Source organism: Hirundo rustica, chromosome 9 (assembly GCF_015227805.2).
Source record: "Hirundo rustica isolate bHirRus1 chromosome 9, bHirRus1.pri.v3, whole genome shotgun sequence".
Taxonomy (NCBI): domain Eukaryota; kingdom Metazoa; phylum Chordata; class Aves; order Passeriformes; family Hirundinidae; genus Hirundo; species Hirundo rustica.
In genome coordinates this window covers 27,437,736-27,464,418 of record NC_053458.1, presented here as the reverse complement: position 1 = coordinate 27,464,418, position 26,683 = coordinate 27,437,736, and the positions used below count along the sequence as shown (strand labels likewise).

Sequence of the window (26,683 nt, the reverse complement as noted above, 5' to 3'; positions counted from 1 at the left end):
ATGCAAGCTTTTCTCTAGCTGGGTCCCAGGATCTAATTTTGCCATTATATAACCTGACCCTCTTCCAGAAAGCCACAGAGTTCACTGTTTTGATGTATTTGGACACCTGACACTGTTTCCTGCTCCCCCCTGTGCTGGGACTCACATGTTGTCCTGTGTTTTCTCCCTGCATGAGAGCAGTTTGCAATCCATATCCTGACTTTTGCTCCATATCTCAAAGCACAAGCTAAGGAATGAGAACCTCAAGGGTAAAAGTGTTCCCACTGCTAACAGCATGTTGTTCTTCCCCTAGTACACAAACTGACACAAGCAGATAACTTTATTCCTATGTCATCTGAAATCTCCACCCTGTTGCAGAGCACCCGATCCAATTCCCTCCAAATCTTAGTCCTTTAGCCTTATTTCAACCTACAAATTACACCTCAGACTTTCTAGGTCGGTTTCAGGGCCAGTAGTACTGGGGATAGGAAATCATGCCTGAAAAAAGTCATGTTACTTCCATGCTTAGGGCCTGCTGACAGGAAATCAGGGATGCAGAGAGGTGAAACTGAGCCGGGCTACCCAAGGCAGCACCTGGACTGCTCATCTGGGCAGAGGGGCACCTGCCTCACCTGGAACCCCAAGGCTGCAGCCACGGAGACGCTCAGAGCTCAGGGGAAAGTGCTCATCCCACACCCCAGCATGGGGAGCTCCATGCGTGCTGTCCCCACCGGTGGCACGGCGTGACGCTCCGCCAGGAACCCGCGTGAGGTTACTTCCTCTTCCCAGGAAGTGCTCCAGCTCTCATAAACAGCTCGCTCCAGCCTGACAGATCGTTTCCTGAACAAGCCCTTGGAATCCCCTAGGGTCCTTATCTTAGTTAATGGGTAATTATTTTGATGGATAACAATGAATAATCACTTTCCCAGCTAAGAACTTCCTCTATTGACTTGTTTAACATTCCATTAAAGGTTAGTTGCCAAATGAAGTCCTTTTTTGTCAAATATTTATAACTACAAGCTCATTCTTATATTCAAAGGAGTTGTTAATGCTCCAGGTTACGTCTCCCTCAAGGAAATTTTTTTTTTCACTACTACGCTGTTATGATTGACCTAACATGCTCACTTATCTACAATCCTGTTCCTACCTAAATCAACAAAGCCCAGAGGAAAAATGATTAAGCTAGATGGATAAAAAATGAGGTTACCTTCCAAAGAGATGCAATACCAATCGTGTATATGTATAACTTCACTTGATGCTTGCCACCAAGTGCTGACTTAACACACATGACTTCATGGATTACCTAATGCAGGATTTGTTTGTGTACATCCACAAGTGACACGGGAACCTGGGAATTTTAAATAGCAGCTGGACTACACTGTACATAAACAGTACTCGTGTGACAGAAAAAGCTGCTGTGACACACAGCTCCAAGTTCTAGGTTTTTCCTACTTTTTCAAGCTCTCATTCTCACCCATCTGTATTTACAAATAGATTAAATTCACTGAAAAGCTAAGAAGGAAACATCTACAGGAAACAAGAATGCATTTCAAGGCCAGTGCAGTAGCAGCCTAATTATGCCTAAACTGCTGCTTGGGCACAGTTTCTTCACAGTACTTTTACAGGTCACAAGACACAAAATCCTATCAAAAACCACTGCAGCAGTTTGAGATGTAACTTACTCGTGCCTCTGTGGCCCTAGCACTCAGCGATGGCAGCAGTTTAAGGCAGTCCAGAAGGGCCAGAGCAATTCCATTTATAGTCACAGTATCATCGGCATTGCTCCAATTTGTAGAGAGAGTCTAAAGTGGAATTTCTCGTCCATTATCTTGGCACTGTCTTCCAGAGGAGCAGGCCTTGTTCACATCCTCCCTAGGCGTGACAGGCCACCATTTCTCTTCTCTTTCTGTTGACCTTTCCTTCCCAGACAGAACCTCTTCCAACACTCCAGAAATTTTGCTCTGCATGCTCTGTACTAAGGGGGGAAAGAAATGGCTGGGTGCCCTGCCTTTATCAGAGAGTTTAATGTAAGCATTTGGGCCTCTCCAACAGCTCCCTTTCTTGCTGTTTTTCAAATGACTAGTTTTAGAAATCAAGCTAGCAAAACAGCACAGCCAACTTAAACAAATACAGGAAACAGAAAAGTAAAGGCTCTCAGAGCCGCATTAACTCACCCCCACTATACACACTGAGTAACAAGTCAAAAAAGACAGCTAATAATCCAAAACGTGTGAGGAGTGTAGGTGTGTAACTGTTACTATAGTAATCTCATTTCCATTTCCTGACCATATTTCAGCCAGCCCACACACTTGTCTAAGGGAAAATCTGCTCCTACTCAGTCTCGTGCCCCTGTAAGAGAATCACTAAAGCAAACTGTCTCATCAGCTTGACAGGATCAAGTCCTTGCAATTTCGTCTTTCTGTCTTCTTCCCCCCACCACGCTGCTCCTGCATGAGGCCTTAAAGTCCTTGAACTGGCTAAACAGATCTGACTTTTAAGGAAATTCTGGATTACTGGACAAGACTGTTAATCCAAAGATACTTGGATTGTATACTTATAACTCCATTTTTAAAAGATGCAAAGCAGAAAAGCAATAAATTCCTCCATGGCAATGGTTAGTTAAGATACTGCATTTTCAAAGACTCTTTCAAAGCACTCTCCCTTCAAGCACAGTTAGAATCATTTTCAAAAATAAAGATGATCCATCCTTCTACTTTGACTTTGTTAAATTCTTTGTTAAATGCATGCTCAGACAACCCAGAAAGACACTAAGGTTGGCAACGTTCATTTAAGGTCATTTGAGCCAACACCTCAAGACTAAGGCCTCCAAAAAGAGAACAGTTTTCACAAGTTCTAAATGCCCTTTCCACACAGACCTGTGACTCCAGATGATCCTCATGAGAACACAGCCACTCTATGTTCATCCCGAACAGTATAGGGCAGCTAGATATTTCACATAAATAACAACAGAGACATGCTTAAGGGAAGAGAGTTTACTTTTCTAGATTACCACACACCGAGTCTGCGTGTGCCAAACTGCAATACACTCAAGTAGGAAGTCTAGTCAAATGCATTTCCAAACAGTCAGTTTCCCATGGAGTTGAATTACTCAGTTTGGAAAAAAAAAAAAAAAAAAAAAAATCAGCCTAAAAATACCCAGAATATGCAAAGGCAACTAGTACCAGGCCCTGTGGTCAAGGCTGACAAGTGGATAGGGAGGAGGACAGGATGAGAGCAGCATCCCAACCAGGTGACCCATGGTCACTTTTAGAGGTGACACAAAACCAGTGCAGCCCCTGATCCTGAGCTAGCATGTCACTCCTGCTGTGCATGAACTCAGGGCAGCTAACTGCATCAGAAAACAAGCAACGAAAATTGATCTGGAGACAAAAAGGGTGTGGTGAGTTGGAACTGGTATCTTGTTAGAGTTGGAGGAACTGGGGAAGGAAAAAAAATAAGAGAATAGAACTTAGTGTGTCTTAGGGTTACAGTTGGAGAAGGAAAAAGATACACGTTCATTCTTCAAACACTGATGTTAACTGAGGCGTTTACTGTCACAAAACCATGTATTTGTAGATGCTTATGTTCGTAGAATTTCCAAATGGGCATTATGAGATACCACCCCAATTCCCTTGAATCTACCCCACAGTTTTTACCTGTTTGACCCTCTGATTCTAACTGGCTTCCAAAGAAATTTTTAATTTCTAACTGTCTTCCCTTTCCTTCCTTTCTGTACCACGAAATGCCGGCACCCAGAAATGAACATCCCACGGAGCTCTGCACCTCGCTGGGATTTCTCCCTTCCACCTGACATCGCGCACACATCCCACAGAAACTCCAAAAGCAGCTCTTTGGAAGAATGCAGACAGGAGTGCAGCAAGGAGGCCGCAACCCCGAGCTCTCAGCAGCGTTACCTGGCAGGCAGTTGCACTCGAAGGTGAAGTCGCTGGTTTGGTGGCAGGTGCCCCCGTTCATGCAGGGTGACGGGGAGCAGGGCACGTACACGCTCTCACAGCGGTGCCCCGTGTAGCCCGGCTTGCACTGGCACCGGTAGGAGCCGGGCAGGTTGACACAGGTGCCACCGTGCTGGCACAGGCCTGGCGTGGCACATTCGTTCACGTCTATCTCACACTTCTGGCCGGTGTAGCCAGCCAGGCAGGTGCAGGAGAACTTATTTCCAGACACAGTGCATGTACTTCCGTTGGCACAAGGTTGAGACGTGCAGGCATCGATCCACTGGCATTCCTTTCCTTTAGGAAATCAAGACAGATTAACAAAAAGTTTTTTCTGTGGAAAACAGTGTTTCTTTCATGCCTCAAAATATTTACTCAACTAAATCTTTACATCTTTACTGCAGGAAAACCGATGTCTGCATTTTACCATATTATATCTGAAATGGAAATAAATTTGTGGTTACAGTACCAAGTAATTTACTGGGTTGCAGCAAGATCTAGAATGCTGTGATTTATAAAAATGACCTGAAGTCATACTACACACACTGACAGTCACTCTTCTTCTTCCTCCGCTTCAAGAGTGAACGGAATAAATTTCCATGCTACCCCACAGGCATCAAAATATTGTTTTCCCATAGAAAGATTTTGCTAGTCAAATCTGCCATTTTTTTTTTCTTTTTTTCTTTTTTTTTTTTTTTTTCCCTTTCAAGAAACTAGACTCTGAATTCAAAGTGTAACAGCCACTCCAGAGTAGTTTCTGCATTCAGTTTTCCCATGTGGACAACCCCACAAGATCCAAATATTTTTCTGCTTACGTGTAAAGGGTAGGGAGTCTGATTCCCTATTCCCCTTTGCTTTTTTTGGTCATGAAGTCATTTAGACTTCCTCTCATTTCCTGTGCTGGAGCTAGAAAATTTGAGAGCATATTACAACTGCCCCAGAACATTCCAGGGTGAAGCTGTTCCCAAAGGAGGGGGTCTGGAGGCACAAATGCAGAAGCCCACCTGTGAAACCTGGAAGACAGACACACTCATACGTGTCCTGGCCGTGGGGGTGACAAGTGCCTCCGTTCAGGCAGGGCTGGGACACGTAGCAGAGGTGAGATTCTGAGTACTGGCATTCCTCTCCCGTGAATCCTGGAGCACACTTGCAGGTTGGTTTTCCTATCAGGGATGCAGCTTCACAGGTTCCCCCGTTCTTACAGGTGTTGCTTTCACAGGGGTTTCTGTACTGACAGTAGTCTCCAAGAAAGCCTTCTCGACACCTGCAGGAGAGAAGAAATGAATTGCAGCGCTCCCATCTGAAACCCTGCTGTTCTGGGAAGATTCCAGGAATGAAGTCCCATGACCATCAAAATTCTTTAAGTTTGCCATAATGGACGGTGACACTAACAAACCTAAAAGGCTGACGTCACACATGTAACAGGGACTTCCTGTGGGATCGTCTCAAATGAGACCACTGAAAACTTAAGTGCAAATGGTGAAATCGCTCATTGCAAAATAAATACCACATTCAATCAGGGCTGTATCAAACGCAGAACCTCATTTTTGCACTTCCCTTCAAAACTCCAGTAAAAGCCTAAGAGTTAAAGAACTGCTCAGCAACAATTCCTTGCACCTACTCCCATTCTAACAAGCATCCTTTTTCAGAGGAAAATCATGCAGTTTAATAAGGCATTAACACCAGGTATTATCCATCTTCCAAGAATATTTATAAACATTGTAGAAATGCAGCGTCTGGGGACCTGGAGGTCTGCAGCAGATCTTTCTCCACAAGGCTCCCGTGAGACAGGAATACACTGTCATCCTCATGCTGATAAGTGCATCTGGGACTGGGACTCGCTGCAGCCTGCACTCAAATAGCAACACAAGCACTGCAGTCAGGTCTCCCACGCCCCTGGCGAGCACCCTAACGACAAGGTCATTGTTCCTCTGTCTCCCACAGAAAAACGAGTACACACTCACTATCTACAACCAGGGCAGTATTTTATACAAAGATCTCCAACTGCAGAATAATTCTGCAGTTACTTCTCTCTAACCTAAACTTATGTCAATACAGTCTGACTACGCTTGGCAGCTGTAATACATCTTTTAACTGGCCTTTGTACTACAGATTTACCATTTAACTTCCAGAGACAGAGGATCCAGGCAAGCAAAGCCCACCTTTGTGCCCCCCACCCCCCAGCTCCATTTGCATCTATCACTTGGCAGAAAGCTGCAAGGGGACATTCTGGATAAAAAAAACACCTAACACACAGGACTGTCCCCTTGCATCTCTTTCTGTAGTGCACAGCTGCCTGTAACTGGTGAGTAACCGAAGATATGGGGCAAGAGAAGATGTATTTAACTGTAAAAAAAAAAAAAAAACACCAAAAACAAAACCAAAACACACCTCAGAGATGATTAGCATTAGATATGCTTTGCTCCAGATCAGGAAAGGGGCAATTATTAAATCAGTGAGTCACTCATATCTGAAAGGAGGAGATTCCAACTGCAAGAAATACACAAAGTCTCTAGTCCTCAAGCAGGAATGTAACAGTAAAGAGACTGCTTTTTTCCTTATGCACTTAAAAGTGTATGGTAGATTGGAGGGGAGAAAAAGCAAAACCACACAAACAATAACAACCACCACCATCAAAAAAAAAACAACCAACAACCCATCACATCAAAACCCCACAACTAATCAGACAGGCTAAAAATCAGTTGAACAATCAAAGAATCAAAGAGAAGACAAGTTCTTGACAAAGAGTAGCAACATGCTTCTTTAACAAGGCAGTCAGCACTCAAAATTCACTTTAGCACTGCAAAGTCGTACATCTAGAAACAAAACACATAGGGTATCCCCCCAAAACAGGAAACTGAGCTACGAACAGCATACTTGCTCTCATACTTACTTCCTAACAGCCAGACAAACGTGAATTCCTAGCAGTTTGGCCAGGAATACTTTACATGTGGAAGTGGCAAATATCAAGTAGGAATAAATGAGATTATGCTAGACCTGATAAATGCTTGGTGCAGCCACTACATCCGTTCTGGTGTTTGTTCTTTAAGAGGGAAGAGCTGAAATGAATTCAAAGGCGCCAACAGTAATGATTAATAGAAAACTGGCCACAATGAAAAGCTCAGGTGGCTCTGTCTATTTAGCAAAGAGAAAAGGGAACAAGACAGTTAATCAAAAGCTCCAAGTGTCCACTATGAAACATGGATTTAACAATAATTCCCAGCCTAGAAGATCTGGGATAACAGAACTGAGCGTTTAAAACTTTAAGCTAGATTAATTCAAATTAGAAATAGGGAAGTATCTTTATTTTCAGACACAGACTTACACAGTTTCCCAGCAGCGGAGAGAAACAACTGGAACAACGCATTTAAGGTTGTAGTGGAATTTCTCCATCACTCATGCTTGTTTAAAAGAACACCAGGATTGGCTGTTTCATGGAGAGTATGCACGCTAGTTCAAACAAAGCTATTCAGAGAGGTTATTATCCAAGTTATGCAAGGGGTCATTACTGGATGACCACAACTGTTTTTTCTCATGTTAAAATTTATTAACTAGCTTTAGCCATATGTCTAAAGCAGGAAAGTCATATGTGCATATTTGTAATTTACCATTGCCCACACCCAAATTAGGCTCCTTTCACCATACCTTAATACTTTCAACTTCATACCCAAGAACAGACATGAAAGGAGAGATTTTGGAGGGCAAGGCAAGATTAATAAAGTTACAGAAAGAAAATCCTGGGACAAGAGCAAGGCAGAATATCCTCTGCCTCCTGTGCCATCCTTGCTGTAACAGCCAAAGGCTGTGGGCCAGAATGAGCTGTTGCCACATCACGTGAGGGGCAGTCTTGGGCTATTCTGGGTCTAAACCACACGGGCTATAGGCTTCCTTTAACATCCAAAGTCTCTCCTTTTCCTTCAGGTTGGAAACCAGTCCAAACGCCAGCGGGCTACAGCACGGCTTTGTAGGAGCTGGATCGCAGCGAGATCTGGCACCCAGCAGAGACAGCAGTGCCAGGAGCTGGAGCACTGCTCGACTCCCACGGCGTTCAAGCCTGCACACAGAGCGCTGCCTCTGCTTGGAGACCGTCTGGGCAGCCACAGCTAAATCATGTCTCTGAGCGTCAATGGGTGTGTGAAGACAAGCTGAACTTCAGCCCCAGAAGTCTTGCAAGACTTGGTTATAGGGAATTCTCCTGGCCTCATCACCATCAGGCAGCAGCGCACCAAGCTGCTTGGACGGCGCAGCACATGTACTTGTAGCTCTCTTTGCCATGAAAGAAAGAGCAACAAAACCAGAACCCCATCTCATCAGTGCCCCCAACACCACCCCCTCCACCAACAGCTATGGAATAAAGCAAAGCACACCTAGAATCTAAGTGATAAAGTGCTCTTTCACTGAAAGGCCGTAAAGCAAATCAGAACGTCTAGAGGAACGTTTCATGTTTTGTCCACAAGTAAATAAACCCCCAAAATATGTCTTCTCTCCAACCCCCAACACTCAGGGATGCTGGAAGGTGCATTTAACTGTTGCCCCTAGATGAGAGGGGGAAGGGAGCCTAAACACTGATTAAGAGTATTGCTGGTATGAATTAAAAGGAAAACTGAGATATGTGCTCTGAGACAACCATCACCCACAAACAGCCCAGCATTTTGTACACAAATATTCTGGTACAAAGTTGAAGAGCACTCCAAGACCAGGCTTGTTCTGGTATCTTCTGAGGCTAATCAGAAAAACATGAGGGAGCGCTCCCAACAGGGAACAGCAAAACCTCTTTCAGCTTTAGCTCTTTTTACTTGGAAGAAAGAACATGCCTGCCTGTGGAAAGATGGTAGGTCAGGTAACCATGGCCCTTGTACACACCATTTTGTTCTCCTCCTGGAGAAGTGCTCAGACACAGAATTATGCTATTTTGCCCCCCAGCAATTTAGTGCAATCCTTTTTGAATGTTAAAGAACAAAAAACCTACTGTCCAGATTTTCAGCCATGTCTCCTGTCATCAACATTTCTAGGCACAAACACTAGTAATTTAGTTCTAAATGCTGGTATAGACAAAACTGCAAATATTTGCTCCTGATTCATGTTGGGCACCACCACATCATTTCACTAAAAACAGAGGCACATGCTGAAAATACGCAGTCTAAGTCCAGACTTTTTTAAAGGATATGATTAAACTCAACAGCAGCTCCAGCTTCCCACCACCCCTGCTCTGCTCTCATCCCAACCGACTCTTTCAAGTTCTCTTTAGGAGAGGAAAAAAAACCTCACTTGTCTACAGAGCAGCTTAAAATTGTAGCAGCTTGTGTCAGCTCCAAATGACATGCTCAGAACAGGAAACCAAATCTTTTCCAAATAAAAGCCACTGTTTCTCCTCAGTTTTCCATCTAACACTCAGAAAAAGAAACAGGAAGATGAAGTTTGTTCTGGCACTTTCTAGAAGCACATGAGGTCTCTTAACCTACCTCAACAGGAATTTAATCTTTTAAGAACAAAATTTCACATACAGCTTGATTCAAATCATGATTTCTGAAAGCTAGAGAGTTTGAAATGGGAAAATGTCCTGTGGGCTGCATCAGCTATGCAGCTGCTTCTAATTAAAGCTTCTCCTTTACTCTCTCTGGGCTACTTTCCAGCACAAATACTTTAGAGCTCAGGCTTTTTTTTTTTTTTTTTTTTTTTTTTTTTCCCCTCCTCCTTTTCAGCTCCAGCCTGCATTTGCCTTAGCTCAGGCTCTCATGGAGCTAAACAAGAGACGTAGTAACAAAACGAAGGTATTTATCCAAATTTGAAGTATCCACAAATCCAGAGGGCTGCGTTCACTCTAGCAATCTAATGCTGCAAATCAAAGTAAAAGACCTCGCAAAAGCTGTGCTTTTGGCTCTTCTGCCACAAAACTACATCCAAGTTACCTTCCAAAACTTAGTTCTCTCCTGCTTTCCACAGACTTCTGAAAAATATATCTAGTCTGTTGGAAAAACTTCCTCATCTGCTGTACTAAATTTGTCTGGGCACATTCGTAAGACAGTCTCTTCAAATGCACCTTATAGACAATTTTAACCAGACTTCCAGATGTTTGATTTTTCATGGGACTTTTCTACTCAGGCCCATGATATCATCTGGAGATGCACAGAAGAAAGCAGATGGTTTTAATCTAAAAAGCGAAGGGAAGAATTTCCTCGTAGTCCTGCTTCTCCCCCCTCCAACCCAACACTCCCTCTGCTTTGATTGGAAGATGCTCCATCAGAGAGGGGAAAAAATTCTGCCTGATGACTAACGTGAGAAGGGTCCCAGCTATTTTGTTACAGATTTTAACCAGACTTCCCTCTGGCTCCCGGGTTCTGACTCCCACACCTACACCTCCTCTCAGGAGGGAGAACAGGATTCTCTGGTTAGCTTTACAAACGCTCCTTCCCCGTGTCTCAAGGCGCCCATTTATGCGTCATACTTTGAATGCAAACGATGGGATGGGACAGCCTCCCTGCCCTGCCTTTAAAGCAGCACACAGCTATTGTTCCCAGCCCACAGAAAGTGCCTCTGCAAAGAGCCACTCCGCAGCGCTCCACACACCAACAGCAGCCACAGCCTGAACAGACAAGGTTTAATTCAGCTTTTTTCACCCATCAGAGTTCTGAGGAGCTTTTGGTGCGTACAGGTAACTCACAACAAAAAAAATATGACTGAAAATCACTCCTCTGTTCCCAGAATCTAAGCTAGCAGTACATGCACTCTCCCCTTTCTCCTCTGCCCTGGTCTCAAGGGTCTCCTTTAACTTCTGAAAGGAGACAGAAGGAAACAGAAAAGGGCAGACCATTCTCAGAAAGGGACAACTCGACTTCTGCATTTAGCCTCTTCTGGAAAACTCTCAGACCTCATCCTGCTACAAGGTCTCCTATGGGTATTCCCCATTCACTAGCCCAGGAGTGATTAGTCTCTCGAGACAGATCCTAAGCAGATATCAGCTGCAGTCTCAGAAGCAGTTCTATGGTCTTGGATCTTGCCTTCAGCCCCAGAAGTCCCCTTAAATCCAAGTTAAAATTCATTTACAAAGATCCATCTTGAAGGAAAGGTATGTCAAAAACCTTGCATGGGAGCTCAAGTTACCGGCAGCCAGAATTAGGACAGAAGCCCCTTACTGCCATGTTTTTGCTGCTTTGAGTTTAGCGCTTTTCGGAGGTCCTCCTGTTACCAGTCTACTCCTAAGACACAGAAACTGTATCATGCTGTGCAAACAAACTTCAGCGCAGGATGAGAGAAACGCTACTCACTGAGGAGGCAGAGGCACACAAATCTGTACAAACCCTGGCAGCTTGGGACAAGAAAGGATGTGCTGAAGGAGACTGTCCTTTTGGCATTCCATTGTCCTCATTTGACTAAGCACGGTCTGAGGTTTTTTACACCATCAGGAGTAACAGAAGACTTTAGTGTTAAAGCAGTACTTGGTTTCACAGAGCTGTCCCTTCTGGATACACAAATTGCAAGTCCTAAGGTCAAAATTTTAGTCATCAAAGCCTGCCAAGCACAAGAAGTAGCAATGTCCAGTTTCCTCCCTAAACCTTGCAGCACCCCTATGTCAACTCCCTTCTCACTTCTGCTTCTCTCCCTGGCACAGCCTTGCTTCTGCTCCCTGCCACTGGGGTAGGAAGTTGGGAGAGGCCACAGCTGTGGAACACAGGGAAATCACTTAAGAGACTCTGCTCTAGGGCCCTGCCCCATTCCAAGCGGAGGCACTGCCCAATCCTGCATCCACCTGCAGCAGAGCAGATCCGTGTGCTCAGAAAACAGCAGGCAGCGATGCCAAAATCTCGTCTGCTTGTCCGTGAAACAGTTCCCTGTGCCCACACCTTCCTTCCCAGCCTTCTGCAACTGCAGGAATGCTGCCAGTTCTCAGCACTGTCCCATGGACTCTTCCTACCACTGCTTCCCAGTCATCCAGCAGCAGGGAGACAAGAAATTGCTTTGCTGTGATGGTCACAACCGGCATTAAGCAACGAGGAACTGCCACCCTGCTTCTCTTTTGACACGAGAAGGTTCCTTTCATGTTTGACACTTCACTGTGTAAAAGGCTGCCTGGAGATGCTTTGAGGGAAAAAAAAACACAAAAAACCCACCCATCACAACAACAAAACACCCATCACAGTGCAAAGCAAAGTCAAACTGCAAACTGAACCTGTCTTTTGTCAAAGCAGGACCCAGAAAGCTTGGAAGGACAGGTCCCTTTCACTGCTGCTGCAGATACAGACATATTCTGTGGAATAAGGCCCACATCCTCACCATAAGAGTCACTGAATGAGTGTAGAAAAGAGCTCTCACACACACACAAAAAAATCTGCCTTTGGAAGATGCAAACACAGGAATGTGTAATTTTCTAAATATAAAATCAAGGTCAGAGGAGGTCAGTAACTTTATCGAGCAGTGGCACAGAATGACAGCCATGGGCCAGCAGCGTCACCAGGGGAACAGAGCTACTTAAAGGGCGCTCGCAAGAGCGATCTGATAAAGCTCCAACCCCGGCCTCCTTACAAGAGTCACAATCACTGTTCCCATAACAGATGCCAGATACGCCATCAGAAAGGTTTCTTAACAGAAAAAAACCCCAGCTTGCTCTTTCAACGGAGTAGATGTTACAGGATTTTCAGGCAAAGGAAGCTGCTTCAGCAATATGCTGCCATCCACTGCTGGGCCAAATATCTAGACTAGGTGCTTTGTTATCAGTGCTTACTCATATCTTATCACATTTGGTTACTGCTGATGCAGGTTCTCCCTCAGCAGTTCATCTAGGAGACAGCAAGACTGATGGGATGGCCCCACCACACACTACAACAAACAACTCAGCCAAGAGCAGATACAGAAAGAGGAAGACAGCCTGTTATAATAACTTATTGCCCTGCAGAGGAAGTACTGCAGATAACTTTAAGAAAGTGGAAGGGGTGGAGATGCTGCTAATCGTTGAGAGATCCTGCAGACTTAGAAGCCAAGCCACTTGCTTTAGTAATAAATTAAGTTTCCTGAGCAAAACATTTCCAGTCTCACAACCATCAAAAATTTAGAAAGTCATTTAGGTTACTAAACCAGAGAGAAAGTTCCCCTATTCAGAGTTCCTCATAGTGCAGGAAAGGAAAAAAAAAAAAAAGTTTAAACCAAAACAGGATGCTACAAATCAGCTTGCTAAAGGTAGAGACTCCACAACTGAGGTGGGTTTTGCTACTTTTTTCCTTCCTTTTTGTAAAAAATGTGTTCTCGAGCCAGAACTAAGACACTTACTAATCTCTGTATACAGCTCTGTGTTAACTTTTCCAACTAATGTGACACCTGCGAAGGAACTGAGCTGTTTCTTGAAGGAGGGGTTGGTGTAAAACTTGCAAGAACACTTTGCACAACAAGGAGGAAGGCAACATTATTATTATAAATGTGTGCTAAAAAAATGTAAGTGGTCAAAGATGCCATTGTAACGAGGGAAATGCGTCAAGATCTGGACTGCACTACAAACAGTGCAGAAGTTAATCAGATGAACCAACCTAGGCTGTAAAAAAACAATTGTGAAGACATGGTTAAGAGGTAAATACAAGTTGGAAATAATGTCCTGGGGAAGGTAAAAAGCAGCACCAGCATCAATACCAGTCTTGTTTATTACCTTTATTGTGACCTACATACTTTGGCTCCAGACTAACATGCTTAAACACACATCAGAAAGACCTACAAAAAGACACCTATTTCTTGTTTCAGTCTTAAAATACGAGTGAAAAGCAGGAAAAGTTCCTGCTCTCTTTTCAGAAGGGCAGCTCCTTTAAGCTCACATCAATATAAAAGCATGAAAAGGAAAAGAATAGAAAGCAGCAAGAGTTAGAAATTTTAAAAGAGACTTACAGGGAATCACAAGTTACGTATTTGCTTTTCTGTGGCCTTTCTGTACATTAGGTATTGATTTGAACCCAATGAGAACCTCAAATTAGATTATGATTTCCCCTTTGTGTGCCACGGGTCCAATTTAAGTACATCGAGCTCTGTGTACCACATTAATAGAGAACTAGAGGCTGTGGTCAGGGAAGATGGAAATGTAAAGAAGTGTGAGGAGCAGAGCTCTGTGTTAGCCAAGCTAAATCAACAGGAGAAAATTCACTAATATTTGAAGAATGCTGGCACTAAGATAATGCCTTAGCATGCTAGAAAATGACACAACTTGAACTGATGAAATAAACAACCTTTAGAAAACAATCTAGTTACTGCAGAGGTAGTAAATTAACCCAGCCAAACAAAGAGGATTCATCTTTTGACAAAATATCACTTCATTAAAAAAAAAAAAAAAAAAAAATTGAAGTACTGCAGTTTGAAAGGTGGACTGCATTTAAAATAGATGTGATATTCTCCAGGTAACACACACCCTGCCAGAGCTCCTGCTGATGAGCTTCCCATGCAGCAACAAAGTAAAGATGGGTGCCAACATTTACCAAAATCAATTTACATGATGCAAACAAATGTGGATGCTTGGTTGGGGGGGTTGTTAGTGTGTTTTAGCAACTCACAGGTATTACTTGCTCTTGAGCAGTAGAAGAGAATTGGCACATATTAGAGTGCAGAATAGTTCTGAAAAACCTCAAAAATATTTAAATTGGGGTTGGAGCTCTATAAAGCTCTAGGTGAGCTATAAAATGGAGAGCAAGTTTCAACTTAGCTTGTGGGTCTGGGAACCAGGTACAGAGTTTACCTCTGTATGGGTTTGGCTTCAGTTCCCAACCTAGTGCAAAGAAATCCAACTGACAAGATCCAAACCCAAATACTGAACACAAATCTCAGATTTCTTTTATTACAAAAAGCTACCACACAAGAACTAATGCATTACAAAGAAACACCAACAGTGCTAAAACTGTTATGCTGAAAGAACTTGGTAAGGAAATCTTAAAAATTCACGCTTCCTTTCTGGTTAAGGTCCGGAAGGAAAGAAAATGGGTAATTAAATTGATTAGAAATGAAACCAACTTACTTGCAATATCCTGTGCCATTTTGATACGGAATGCACTTTCCCTCATTAACACATGGCTTGGAGTCATCCATACACTGCAGAGCTGAAAGAAAAGAAAACAACCATCAAACCCGTAGCCACAATACATGTCAGGTCAAAGCTTCATTAGCGTATTTGGGGGAATGGAAATGTTATAGGGCTGGAACAAAAACAAAGACCCTATCACATAGTTTAATTTCACTTCTGGCAGCATCAAAAGACCCAGACTGACAGAGGAATCAAATACAGATTTGTTCATCAGGCAACCAAATCTTTCCAGAATTTCTTTAAGGCAGGTTTTCAAAGCAAAGCGTGCAGTAGTTTCAGCAACCTCCAAAGACAATCGTGTCAGCACCTGCATACTTTGGGTTAAGGGTCCTCAGTTACTACTTTCTGATCAAAATTCTGGACTGAAATTCTCTGAAATACAAAGCAGCTACTCCTAAGCCTTCTTGAGAAAGTGTTCTGGAGAATACTTGGTCTCAAATCCTTTCCTTCTTTTTTACTATCTCTAGGAGTACCCAGCACTGAAACTGGGGTATCTGTCCCTCATGAGCTTACCTGCTGAATGTCACCAGCAATCCAGAATTTGCTACAACATGAACTGTCGTGGCCCTCTGATTTCAGACAGGAAGGATCGTGTTCACAAGTAAGTGGAAAACACCAGAGCTGCTAACAACTTTCAGCGAAGAATTTGGTATTTCTAAGGAGATGCTCTGTAACTCAAACTTGACGTTTTTGCTACTGTGTTTTTAAAAAGGCATTGAAGTACAACACAGCTCAGGGCCAGTCAGTTTTTATCAGAGTCTACTGGAAGCTCTAGAGAGGTCTGTCCTGATGGAACCTCCAAGTGCTTTTCCCTTCACGGGGATCTGAAGCAGCACTCAGCCCATAGCGGTTTCCAAAGTGACCATAAGGGTGAGAACTATGGAAACTCTGCAGGAGCAGAGGGCACTTAGGAACCACAAAACCTGAGCCATTCCACCTGGATGACAGCCTGCCATCTGAATAGCACCAAACTACCAGACAAAGCTCTCAGAACCAGATCGGCTGGGTCCTGTCCTGAACTTATCCACAGACCAAGAAGTCACAAGCTCTTCCCAGCCTCCAGTTCTGTCTCCTGGCCCCAAACTCACACTCTTCCATACCTTTATGGACCTTCTTTCCACAACCTTGTTGCATTTGGGAAAGCGTTTAAGCAACTTTAACTAAAGGCACCTAAAGGCATCAGTAATATCCAACCACCTAAACTGCCCACCTGTCACCCAGCTGTTGTAGGATTCACTGTCCCCTGCCTTTTCTTTTTTTTTTTTTCCCCCTCAGGTGGTACTGAATTTTCAATACCAACCCAGGAAGGGGCACCAGAGAGAACTGGTCCAAACTACCACCGAGGTCGACATGCTGGTGACTAAGGAACGGGACTCAGAAGAGTTAACACAGCAGTCCCACTAAGCTCTCCCTGCAACTTGACCAAATTCAGTCCAGCAACTGGCCAGCTTGGAACAGACTCCAATTCTGCTGTCCAGGGCTTGAAGTGTTATTTCTCAATAACCCTGGAGCACAAACAGGTCACACGCACTACGAGGCACTATAGGAACGTTTTATGCTTGCAATCCTTATAGAGAATACAGTTAAATGAAACCCAGTTTCCTGGGAAAATTATCAGTCTTTCCCACAATACAAGTATGCTTGTTGCTGTTAACTTGATTTCTGAAAAAGGGGCACTTGGATGGTGCTGCTTCTGCAGAGCTCTCAGGAAATGAACAAAATTCCACTCTGAGCCCCTTTCAGATAACCCCTGAGGTCAGGGTTACTAAGCGACAGAAATATTAACAGGGATTTTGCATGGCATTCCCCCCCCACAGCGGGCAGAAACACTTAGGCTGACTTGCACCTGTCTGACAATTTCTATCCCATTTAACCGCAACGTCCACACGGCTTTGACTCCAAACTTCATCTGCTGCTGTCTAACACTGCAGCAGCTTGTTTTCACAGCAAAGATTAGCTCTAGTTAGCAGGGCTCGGTTACACCGTGTCCAAGAGAAACTGCTCTGTGTCCAAGGGAAAGTGCCGGGATTCCGACGACTCCCACCACCCAGGCTACTCCAGGGAGATGGAGGAGGGTTAAATCGAGCTGTGCCACGTTTCAGAGAGCCAGGCAGGGAACCGGCCTTGGTATTCTCATCTCACCACCTTGAATTTCAATTCTTCTCACACCAATCGAGCCAGTGAAGCAAATACTCAGAGGATTATTTCTTTTGTGCTCGTGCTTTCAAACACAATTTTGTAATCTCGTCGAGTACCCGCCGCGTCCCCAGTGAGAACTGAGCAGCCAGTTGATTTTGTAACCCACATAGTAAAAGCTTAACCAGCACTTGGCCAAAAACACCTTCCAGCACAGCCGCACGGAGGGGAACAAGAGGCTGATGGCTCTCAGGGTCACAGTAAGGATCCCAATCAAGGATTCCAATTTGGTTTGCTAGGCCAAACACAGACACGGCAGAGAGGCTTTAGCAAAGTAATGATTAATTTTCCTCAGGTTTTTGATAAAATATTCCCACCTTGAACTGCTGTTTAGCAGGCCATTAAACTACTACCAGCCATTAGAGTACTTTCACAGAGACAATAGGACAATAAACTTCTAAATGTGTACTTTGTCTGTAGTAATCCAGAAGTGAAAGAAGCTAAGAAAACAAATACAAAAATACTTCGTACTTTTTCAGCTTTCGACTGAATAGAAATACTTTGAAATGCAACTAAAGCTGAAGTGAATGTAAATGTAGCCATATTCCACATTAAAATAAGTATTAAAGAGTCATCTGACTTCTCTTGGGAAAAAAAAAAAAAGAAATCACAAGGGAAATAGAAGACTACAGTTCTCACAGTAAAATTAGCATTTCTGTGCACAAAGCACTGTCTTCCTGTATTTCACTATATCTTTCATAAAAATTTCACAACACATGCAAAACCAAGGCATTTCAACATGAATCACTTCAAAAGCTACTTCTCTGCTACTCTACCATGCTGCGATCAAGAGTCAAAAGTGCCAGAAACTACCTCCTACCTCAGCCAGCATAAAAAGTTTGTTTTGCTACATGCATTGTGTGAACTGGAAATACTCTGGTGTGTACAGCATGAGAGAAGGCAGCCTTGCCTTGAAAAGATAAAGCCACTTTTCCAGAAGCCATATATAGAGAGCATCAGCACACTGTCAAGGCTCTGACAGCTGCAGTTTTCTTCTGTGTTTAACACAGACAGAAATGGTGAATTGTTGGGCATATTACAGAGATATCGGGAAGACACCCCCTGGTTTTCGAAAGACTGGCTTCTCATGGAGAGGGCTGGCCATTCCAGAAAGGAGTACCCAATTTCTAGCAGTCGCTGCAGCCAAGGCTGAAGGACTTCTCAGAAAAGGGCTCTGGAGTGCAAGCAAGATGAACACTTTAAGTGATACTACCCAGCCTGGAGTCCATACCAGCCCTTGCACATGCCCGCATTGAGAAGCAAACTCTAACCTGACATTTAACATCCTACCAAGTATTTTCCAGGGCCAGAGGGAAAACAAGATATTCACTGCCGTAAAATGAGCACAAGATACACTGTAAGGAACGCCGCAATTCTCGACATCCAAATCCAAATCTCGCAACTGGGGCACAATTTTGCCTAGATTTTTCTTTTTGGCTAAAGAGACAGTTAAAATCTAGGGGGAAAAAAGAAAAGTTTTGTTTCTGCCACAGTGTTCTTTACAATGCCAAGATGATCTGGATGTTGTGATTGGGTTTCCACACTTCATCTGCGGAATGTAAATTCAAGTATTTTCTGGGCTATAAAATTAAAAGAAATGGTGCAGGATTAAGATCAGAAACTGCGTTGGAGTCCAGCTTTTAGGAGAACTTTGCTATAGGGAAATTGAGCCATAACCAGAGCAAGGCTGAAAGGGCTTTGTTGTAACTACCTGAAGGAAAGTAATGCCAATAAACTCCTTGCCCACAAGTGCAGAAAAAGGCAAGCAGAAACAGATATGAAAAATACCAAAACAATTAATGCTGTGAGAAAGAGACATTATAAAGCTGATTTCCTGTAGCTTTGTGGTCAATTATCCTACATCTCAGAAGGTGCAGGCTCTGACCAGAGGTTTTATTTTAAATAAGGGGAGAGCAATGTCCTGGCAGAGAACACAGCTGAGCTGCTGGTACGGCTTTCTCCTTGGGAGGACACCACATGTGCTTCTCTCCTCTTTCTCTCCACAAGTGTTTCATTATGTTCATAGAAACTCAGTATCAGAACTGAGACCTTTGTCCTACACGGTTAAAGCTTGCCCATAGGTTTAAAAGCTTTCTTGTGGGAGTGGGTGGAAAACAACCTACTTGAAGGTAGGAAAAAAAGTCAAGCTAAAAAACACATTTAAGGCTAGACAAAAAATAAAGCATGAAATAGGTTTCTATAATCTTTATGCAGTCAGTGAATTTTCTGTCTCGATTGAGATTCATGAGAAACAGCCTGTCAGTTCAACTTTGCTACCCATTATGTATGAAGGGAGAGGAGGAAAAAGGATTTGAAGCCCTCAAACAACAGCAGCACAAGACGCATGGAAAATCCCATGCTCAGGGATGCTTGTCAGAGGTGGATCAGCTCTGAAGAGGACGACCATCAGCGTGGCCAGAAACACCAATTACACAACAAATCAAGGGGGTCTCAGATTCCAAGGGAGAGAAGGACAGCTGCTGATTCCCTTCAGGAAAAACAGAGCGTGAAAAAAAACCAGCTAATGCTGACACATGAGGTACATTCTGCTGGAAGGTCCTCGATGTGCAGCAAAGGACAAAATGCTTCCACAGCAGCACAACACACTCCACCAGCTGAAAGAGCTGGTAAGGAGTAAGCAGCGCTGTATATATGGAGAGAATACCCAAAGATAACCAAATTTTGGAGGAAAACCGCAAAGAACTAATTACGCTGTTCACTAACCTCAAGAGATTACAGCTCCAGTGAGATTATATAGCAGGCAAGAAACCACTAGTAAATACCAGCTAGCTGAAAATAGGAAAACAGCCTTTTTTTTTTTTTTTTTTTTTTCCCCTGAAGAACAGATCATCCTATGCAGGCACAATGAGGGGGAAGGAAGCAAACTGGTAAAAATCTTTTCTGTGTAAAGCCTTATACTGAGCTCAGATTTAGAAACCATTAAACATTTGGGGAATTTAAACAAGCTGACCAGCTTGCACTTCACACACTGAGGGTAGTAGTTAAAGGCAAAGCTTGTCTACAGGGCATGGAAACAGTCTGTAAAGTGAATTGCTTTAATCAGATTAAGACATCTCTACTGTTTTTACACACAAAAGCCTGAAATCAGTTGGATAATGCAAGACTCATCAACTGAGAAGCTAAGCAGAGCTCAGAGAAGTGTGAAGGCACTCAACCAACACCCTGTCCCTTTTGGGAGAGAAAACTTTAATATCTAAACTGGTTTCTTTCACTAATGCTCCAGACAAGCACAAAAATTTTTGAAAAGAAAATATTTAAGTGGATTTCAGACGAACAAGCCTGTAAACATAAAGAAATTCTGCTTTGGAAATTCGTCAGGTTTTTATTCTTTAATTTGAGGATGCTAACAGCAAATCTGACTACCTGAAGTTCTCAGACATGCAGAAGCCCATGCCCTGCCATCATCTCGTTCAAATCTCTCTTCCAAACACCTAGGACCAGCAAAAACTACTCATTAACCCTCCTAAGAACAGAGCTGGGAACCATCCTGTAAGATTCACAGGTAGAGTTGAAGTCTTTCATCTTTGGGGTCTTAGACGCAGGAAACTGCAGGAACACTGATATTTGTATCAGATGGAGCTACAGTTCATGTGACTGCTATTGCTGAAGAACTATCTATAAAAACTCACATTGTAATAGATACTGAATTTAGGATAAACTTGTAACACAGTTTGAAATGCTGCAAATCACCATATTCTCCATCTCCCCCACACAGCTACTGTTTTCTGTCTTCCCTCGTTCGCACTTTTCCAAACAACGCCAAAATGCCTAAAATCCAGAACTGCAACATAAAGCACTTAGTTAGTAGGGAGAAAAAAAAAAAAAAAAAGTTTTCAACAAAAAAATGTAGGGAAGGCAATTAAAGAGCTGAAGAGGTATTGGTGTTTCCATGGCAATCTGGCAGGCGGGAGCCATGCTCGCCTCTTCTCCCAAGTCTTCCGTCATTCTGCAGCACTAAATCTTTATTAATTTGAACGTTCAGCATGTCTGCCCGTGCAGAAATGTTATCCCACCACTTGTGCCGAGCAGCGCTTCCGCAGCCATCCAGGGTGATGTCAGAGAGACGAGAGGAAGGCTTGCTGCATGGAACAAACAGCAGACGCCCGTGCCATTTTGAGATACAAAGCTCTTTTTTCATCCCCATGGCAGTCTAAAAAAAGGACATGTGCCCTAGGAACAGACTATTTTCTAAACAGAACGAAGGATTATTTCTGCAGATCTCAGATGACCCTGCTTAGAATGATATAAGCATTATATCTGCTAGACAAGCCCTCGACTTCTGTTGGCAAGCCCATTTCAAAGTGACTTCAGAGAAACTGAGGACATAAAAAGTCCACAAAAGGACTTTTTAACAAGTGCTTAGAAAAGGTCTTCTTGCACCGCCACAGTCTTTTCCCCACAAGGTGGATGATGTTTCCCTAAGGCGTCCCAAAGTGGGGGGTAACAATAATCACTGCAGCAATGCTCCACTGAAGAGTCATTGGCCAAGAGTACAAACTCAAAGGAAACGATGGAGCTACTATTGCAACTGCTTGGTTTTGATGCTAAGTAAGATAGATTCCCAGGAGAAACCGGCTGCCAGAGTCCTGCTACCACTTTTCCACCTACTCCTCGTCCTGGGACCAGAGTCCAGACACCCATACCCACTCATGGCACAAACACCAGTTTTGGAAACGGGAGAACCCAAACAGGATCTATTGAAGGGAATCACCCACTTATTGCAACTGCAGGGGGGAAAAAGAAAGAAAAAAAAAAAAAGAAAGAAAAAAAAAAGGGGGTGGGGGTGTGAGGGAAGTCGCTGTGGAAGCTAACAAAAACTCAACCCATCCACTGAAAGAGATTCAAATGCCAATGCCACCAGAGGCGTGAGTCCCCCTTTCCCAAGGATTCAAGTCCTGAGAACATGAGCAGGAGGATCTTCACGTATTTATAATCTGCCTAAGTGATGCCCTGCAGGAAGCGATGTGAGTTAGCCAGATTCTCGTAACGCTCCCTTTTGAAAGTCTAAACCGGCATCTTTGATAAGAACAAATTTGATAGATGGCAACACCTTCAAAAAATCAAGTCAAACTTGCTCCCCCTAAGCAATTCCATATCAAGCAGACCGGCACTGTCAGCGTTATCTGAAGTCCTCCAGATTTCACCGGGTGAATACTAAAGACCTCAAACTGCAGTCCACGCCAGCACAGCACTGCTTAAAAATGGACTGTAAACCTGTTAGAAACCCAGGCAGCAGCCTGGTAAGACGGAGCACCAGAGTTAACGACAGTGGGTAATTACGGTGGGCTTGACGGCCGGGATCCCTCTGCCTCACCAGAAGAGAAGGGAATGGTTCACAGCAATTATCAGGTAAGTATCCTCACCAAAAGCGCAGGTGTTGCTGCCCCACCCCAGCTTACTGCACCTTCAACTGCAGTCCTTTGCAAAACTAAACTGGAAAAGCGAGTTGCTGCACCATGGGGCTTGCATGATGAGACAAGGCTGAGTAGTCCAAATCATAGTGCTCCGTGAATCCAGGAGCCTCCTATTTATTGACCAAGAGGGCTGACATCAGGTACCTGCCCTCTCTTGCACAAGAGCATCAAGCCAGTTGAACATGCACCCGAAAATACCCTTTCGGTGACTTCATCTTTCCCTTTCCCAATTAACTCAAGCCACAGCTCCCACTCCCAGGGAGTGATACTGACCAGATGCAGGTCAGTATCTCACAACAGGAGTCACTTTCAGCCTGGATTTGTCATCTCTGCCCAGCAGCCTTTGTTCAGCGCCAGGAAGAGATTTCACTCACAAAGGCAAAAAATTTCGGCAGCATGGGAGGACCTCAACCACCTCAGGTGTGCGTACCCAGGCAAGTGACAACAGGTGATGCCACAGCTACTTCTCTCAGCCCCTCAGGGGAAAAAAGGGCCAGCAATAAGCTGCTAAATTGTTCGTATGAAAGTACAGTTTCGCTAAGTGGACGCGACATTTAGTCTTTGCAAAATTAGTATTTTGCCATCTTACTGGACTGCGTAAGCCATTTCCAGAAATGACGGTGCTACTATGCACCACAAGTCCATGCTACCACGAAAGCATATTTCTAAGACACCTACCCCAAAAGACCCTTTACTTTTCCTTTTGAACAAACCTAGCCAAAACACATTTGTGAAACAGGGTTTGTTTTGTTTTGTTTTTAACTCCAACCACCTTATTGCAACATATTAGCAAAACGAAATCGGCTTCCAGAGGGGATTACTGGGAAAAAACCCAACAGCATTTCTCCCAGGAGACCAATACTGACCCTTTTTAATTTGACCATTTCAAAGTCAAAACAGATCGATTGACTGACCCAACTACTCTGCATCCAAACCAGCAAGAAGTGGTTAAAACTCCTCATTCAACAATTTCCACTCCAAAACCATACTGAACAACAAATGGACTGAAAACACCAGTGTCTTGTTACTCATCCCTAAGCAACTTCCACTAACAGTTTCTCCCATCGCTGCACTCTTCACAAGTCATCTGAAGAGGAATCCAAGCTCTCAAGAGTAAAAAGAAGGAATGAGAAGGCACGCAATTAATCAATGACTGCTGGTCCGCGGGAGCTTCAACGCGGTGCAGGACTGCACAAGCGTTACTTCGGGAGCAGGAGCTGCGGGAAATGCCATGAGATTTCCATCTGAACCCACCGGTTATGGCTATGAACCAGCGCTCCAGACAAGATTCAAACAAAAAAATGCAAGCGCCAGCGTGCAAGAGACAACAGTGACAAAAAGCGGCACTTCCCTCAGATGTACACACATGGCTTTATCGCGCCTGGACTGATTAGGAGGAGGAGGACACGCAGAGATTCTCCGTGTGTGTGCAGGAATGTCCCCAACAAAGGTTCGGTGCGCAGGTATGCGAAGCGACGGGCATCGCACACCCTCTCCTCCCTATCCGGACCCCCCTTCCCTGCAGCTCCCCGAGACGAGCGCATCCCTCGCTGCCGCGCACGGGCAGCCCGGGGCGGCTTCCGCGGCTCCCCCGGGGCAGCGGCTCACGGGGAGCGCCGTCCCCAGGGGGCTCGGCCCGCCGCCGCCCCCGCCCGCCTCGCACAAAGCGCCGGCGGCCCCGGGCCCCCCGCGCGATGTCACCCGGCCGCGGGTGCCCTTCCCGCGGGGGAGGCGACGCGGCCGCCGGCGGAGAGCGGCCGGTCCCCCCCGCGCCGCCGCTCGCTCGGCGCCCCGCCGCGGCCTCCCCTCCCCCGCGCCCCCCAGCACTCACCGGCGGCGGGCTCGGCGCGGCGGAGCACGGCCAGCACCAGGGCGAGGAGCGCGGCGAGCGCGGGCCCCGCTCCGCGGGCCATGGCCACGGCCGCTCCCGCCGCCACGGGCTCGGCGGAGGGATCTGGGCGCCCGCCCCGCGCGGAGGGACACGGCCGCGCGCGCCGCCCCCGCTTCCTCCGCCGCGCCGCGCCCCGCCCCGCCCGCGCCGCCACCAGGGGGCGCCCGCCCCGCGGGACTGAGGGGCGGGAACGGGGCGGGAGCGGGATCGGACCGTGGGGACGGGGCAATGGGGACTGAGGGGACTGAAGGGGACTGAGGGGACTGAAGGGGACTGAGGGGACTGAGGGGACTGTGACCGTGGGGATGGGGCGATGGGGACTGAGGGGACTGAAGGGGACTGTGACCGTGGGGATGGGGCGATGGGGACTGAGGGGACTGAGGGGACTGAGGGGACTGACCGTGGGGATGGGGCAATGGAGACTGAGGGGACTGACCGTGGGGATGGGGCGATGGGGACTGGGGGGACTGAGGGGACTGAGGGGACTGAGGGGACTGACCGTGGGGATGGGGCAATGGAGACTGAGGGGACTGACCGTGGGGATGGGGCAATGGGGACTGAGGGGACTGAGGGGACTGACCGTGGGGATGGGGCAATGGGGACTGAGGGGACTGAGGGAACTGAGGGGACTGAGGGGACTGACCGTGGGGATGGGGCAATGGAGACTGAGGGGACTGACCGTGGGGATGGGGCAATGGAGACTGAGGGGACTGACCGTGGGGATGGGGCAATGGAGACTGAGGGGACTGACCGTGGGGATGGGGCGATGGGGACTGAGGGGACTGACCGTGGGGATGGGGCGATGGGGACTGACCGTGGGGATGGGGGCGATGGGGACTGAGGAGACTGACTGTGGGGATGGGGACCATGGGGACTGAGGAGACTGACCGTGGGGATGGGGCAATGGAGACTGAGGGGACTGACCGTGGGGATGGGGCAATGGAGACTGAGGGGACTGACCGTGGGGATGGGGCGATGGGGACTGAGGGGACTGACCGTGGGGATGGGGCGATGGGGACTGACCGTGGGGATGGGGGCGATGGGGACTGAGGAGACTGACTGTGGGGATGGGGACCATGGGGACTGAGGGGACCGAGGGGCCAGATCGTGGGGATGGGGGCGATGGAGGCAATGGGGATGGGGAGTGGAGAGGATGGGGATGGCGGCCCAGGTGGCTGGACCTTGGGGTGGGGGAAGATGGGAGGCAATGGGGATGGAAGCAGACGGCAGCAAGGGTGGGGGAATGGGGGCAGCAGGACACGTTGTGCTCCAGCAGGTTGATGGCAGTGGTGGCAGGTACCCACAGGAGAGGGCAGTGGGGCTCTCCACCTGACACACTGTGCTGCCCTTTGCTCAGATGTGGGGTGCAGGCAGCTGCTGGGCAGGGATCTGGAGTGTTCCCATCGGGATGGGAAAGCCAAAACCAGCCTCGGCCACCGAGGCTCACCCCAGTGAGCAGGGGAGCTTCTGGAGCAGATGGACAAGCTCACTGCCCCATGGCTCACCCCCACAGCTGCTCCTGCTGCAAAAGCCCAGGAGGAGACCTGTGTTCCCACAGAAGAGGTCTCAGGAGGACAGCAGCTGGATTCAGCCTCAAGATCCCTCCCAGTCCTCAGCTATCATTTAAAGCGTTAAAAATCCTTCTGCCCTGGCTCAGGCTCCTGAGGACTGAGAGCCCTTTGTGTGCAGTGCTGACACGGCAGCCTGGCCCGTGAAGGCAGAATTGTACCGGGTCTGGGGGAGAGAGGGGGCAATGAATAAACCCCACTGTTTTCCCCCGTAAGTCTCCAGATCCCAGAGTTCCTCCCAAGCCTGAGGCTGGACAGTCCGTGCCCTAACCCCACTATGATTTTTCCAGGTATTCCAGTGCAGCCCTTTGACAAGTCCCCCTCCGTCCTGCACAGCTGCCAGAGCCTCCCGTTGCCACTCCAACAGCTGCTCATGGGCAGACAGTTGTGCCTCACAGCCAAGATGACCATTCCATGGGATTGCTCCTGGCCCACTGCCCTCCCTGCAGCTCCTCACCTGCTGAGATGGAGGCCAAACCCCAGGATGCCCCAAAACTTCCCACGTATCAAATCATGCATGGCACTGACCAGCACATAAGTTAAAATTATTACAAAGGCAAGCCGGGAGTTTGAGAAGGGTCAGATAGGGAATGTGACTGCAATAAAAAGGGTTTGGG

General features: G+C 46.1%; 1 protein-coding gene across 2 annotated transcripts in view; it reads right to left on the bottom strand.

Annotated features, from left to right (window-relative positions):
• NOTCH2 (notch receptor 2) overlaps window positions 1-24,520 on the bottom strand; it is an 82,635-nt gene extending 58,115 nt beyond the window's left edge. Inside the window, exons 1-4 of one of the 2 annotated variants that reach the window (XM_040072597.2) lie at window positions 24,439-24,520; window positions 14,911-14,992; window positions 4,937-5,196; window positions 3,894-4,229 (exon numbers count right to left, since the gene is read on the bottom strand). In XM_040072597.2, the coding sequence (XP_039928531.1) occupies window positions 3,894-4,229; window positions 4,937-5,196; window positions 14,911-14,992; window positions 24,439-24,520 (760 nt within the window). The remainder of the gene's footprint in view (window positions 1-3,893; window positions 4,230-4,936; window positions 5,197-14,910; window positions 14,993-24,438) is intronic. The other variant, XM_040072598.2, reaches the window with a different exon arrangement.
• Window positions 24,521-26,683: the final 2,163 nt, after the last annotated feature.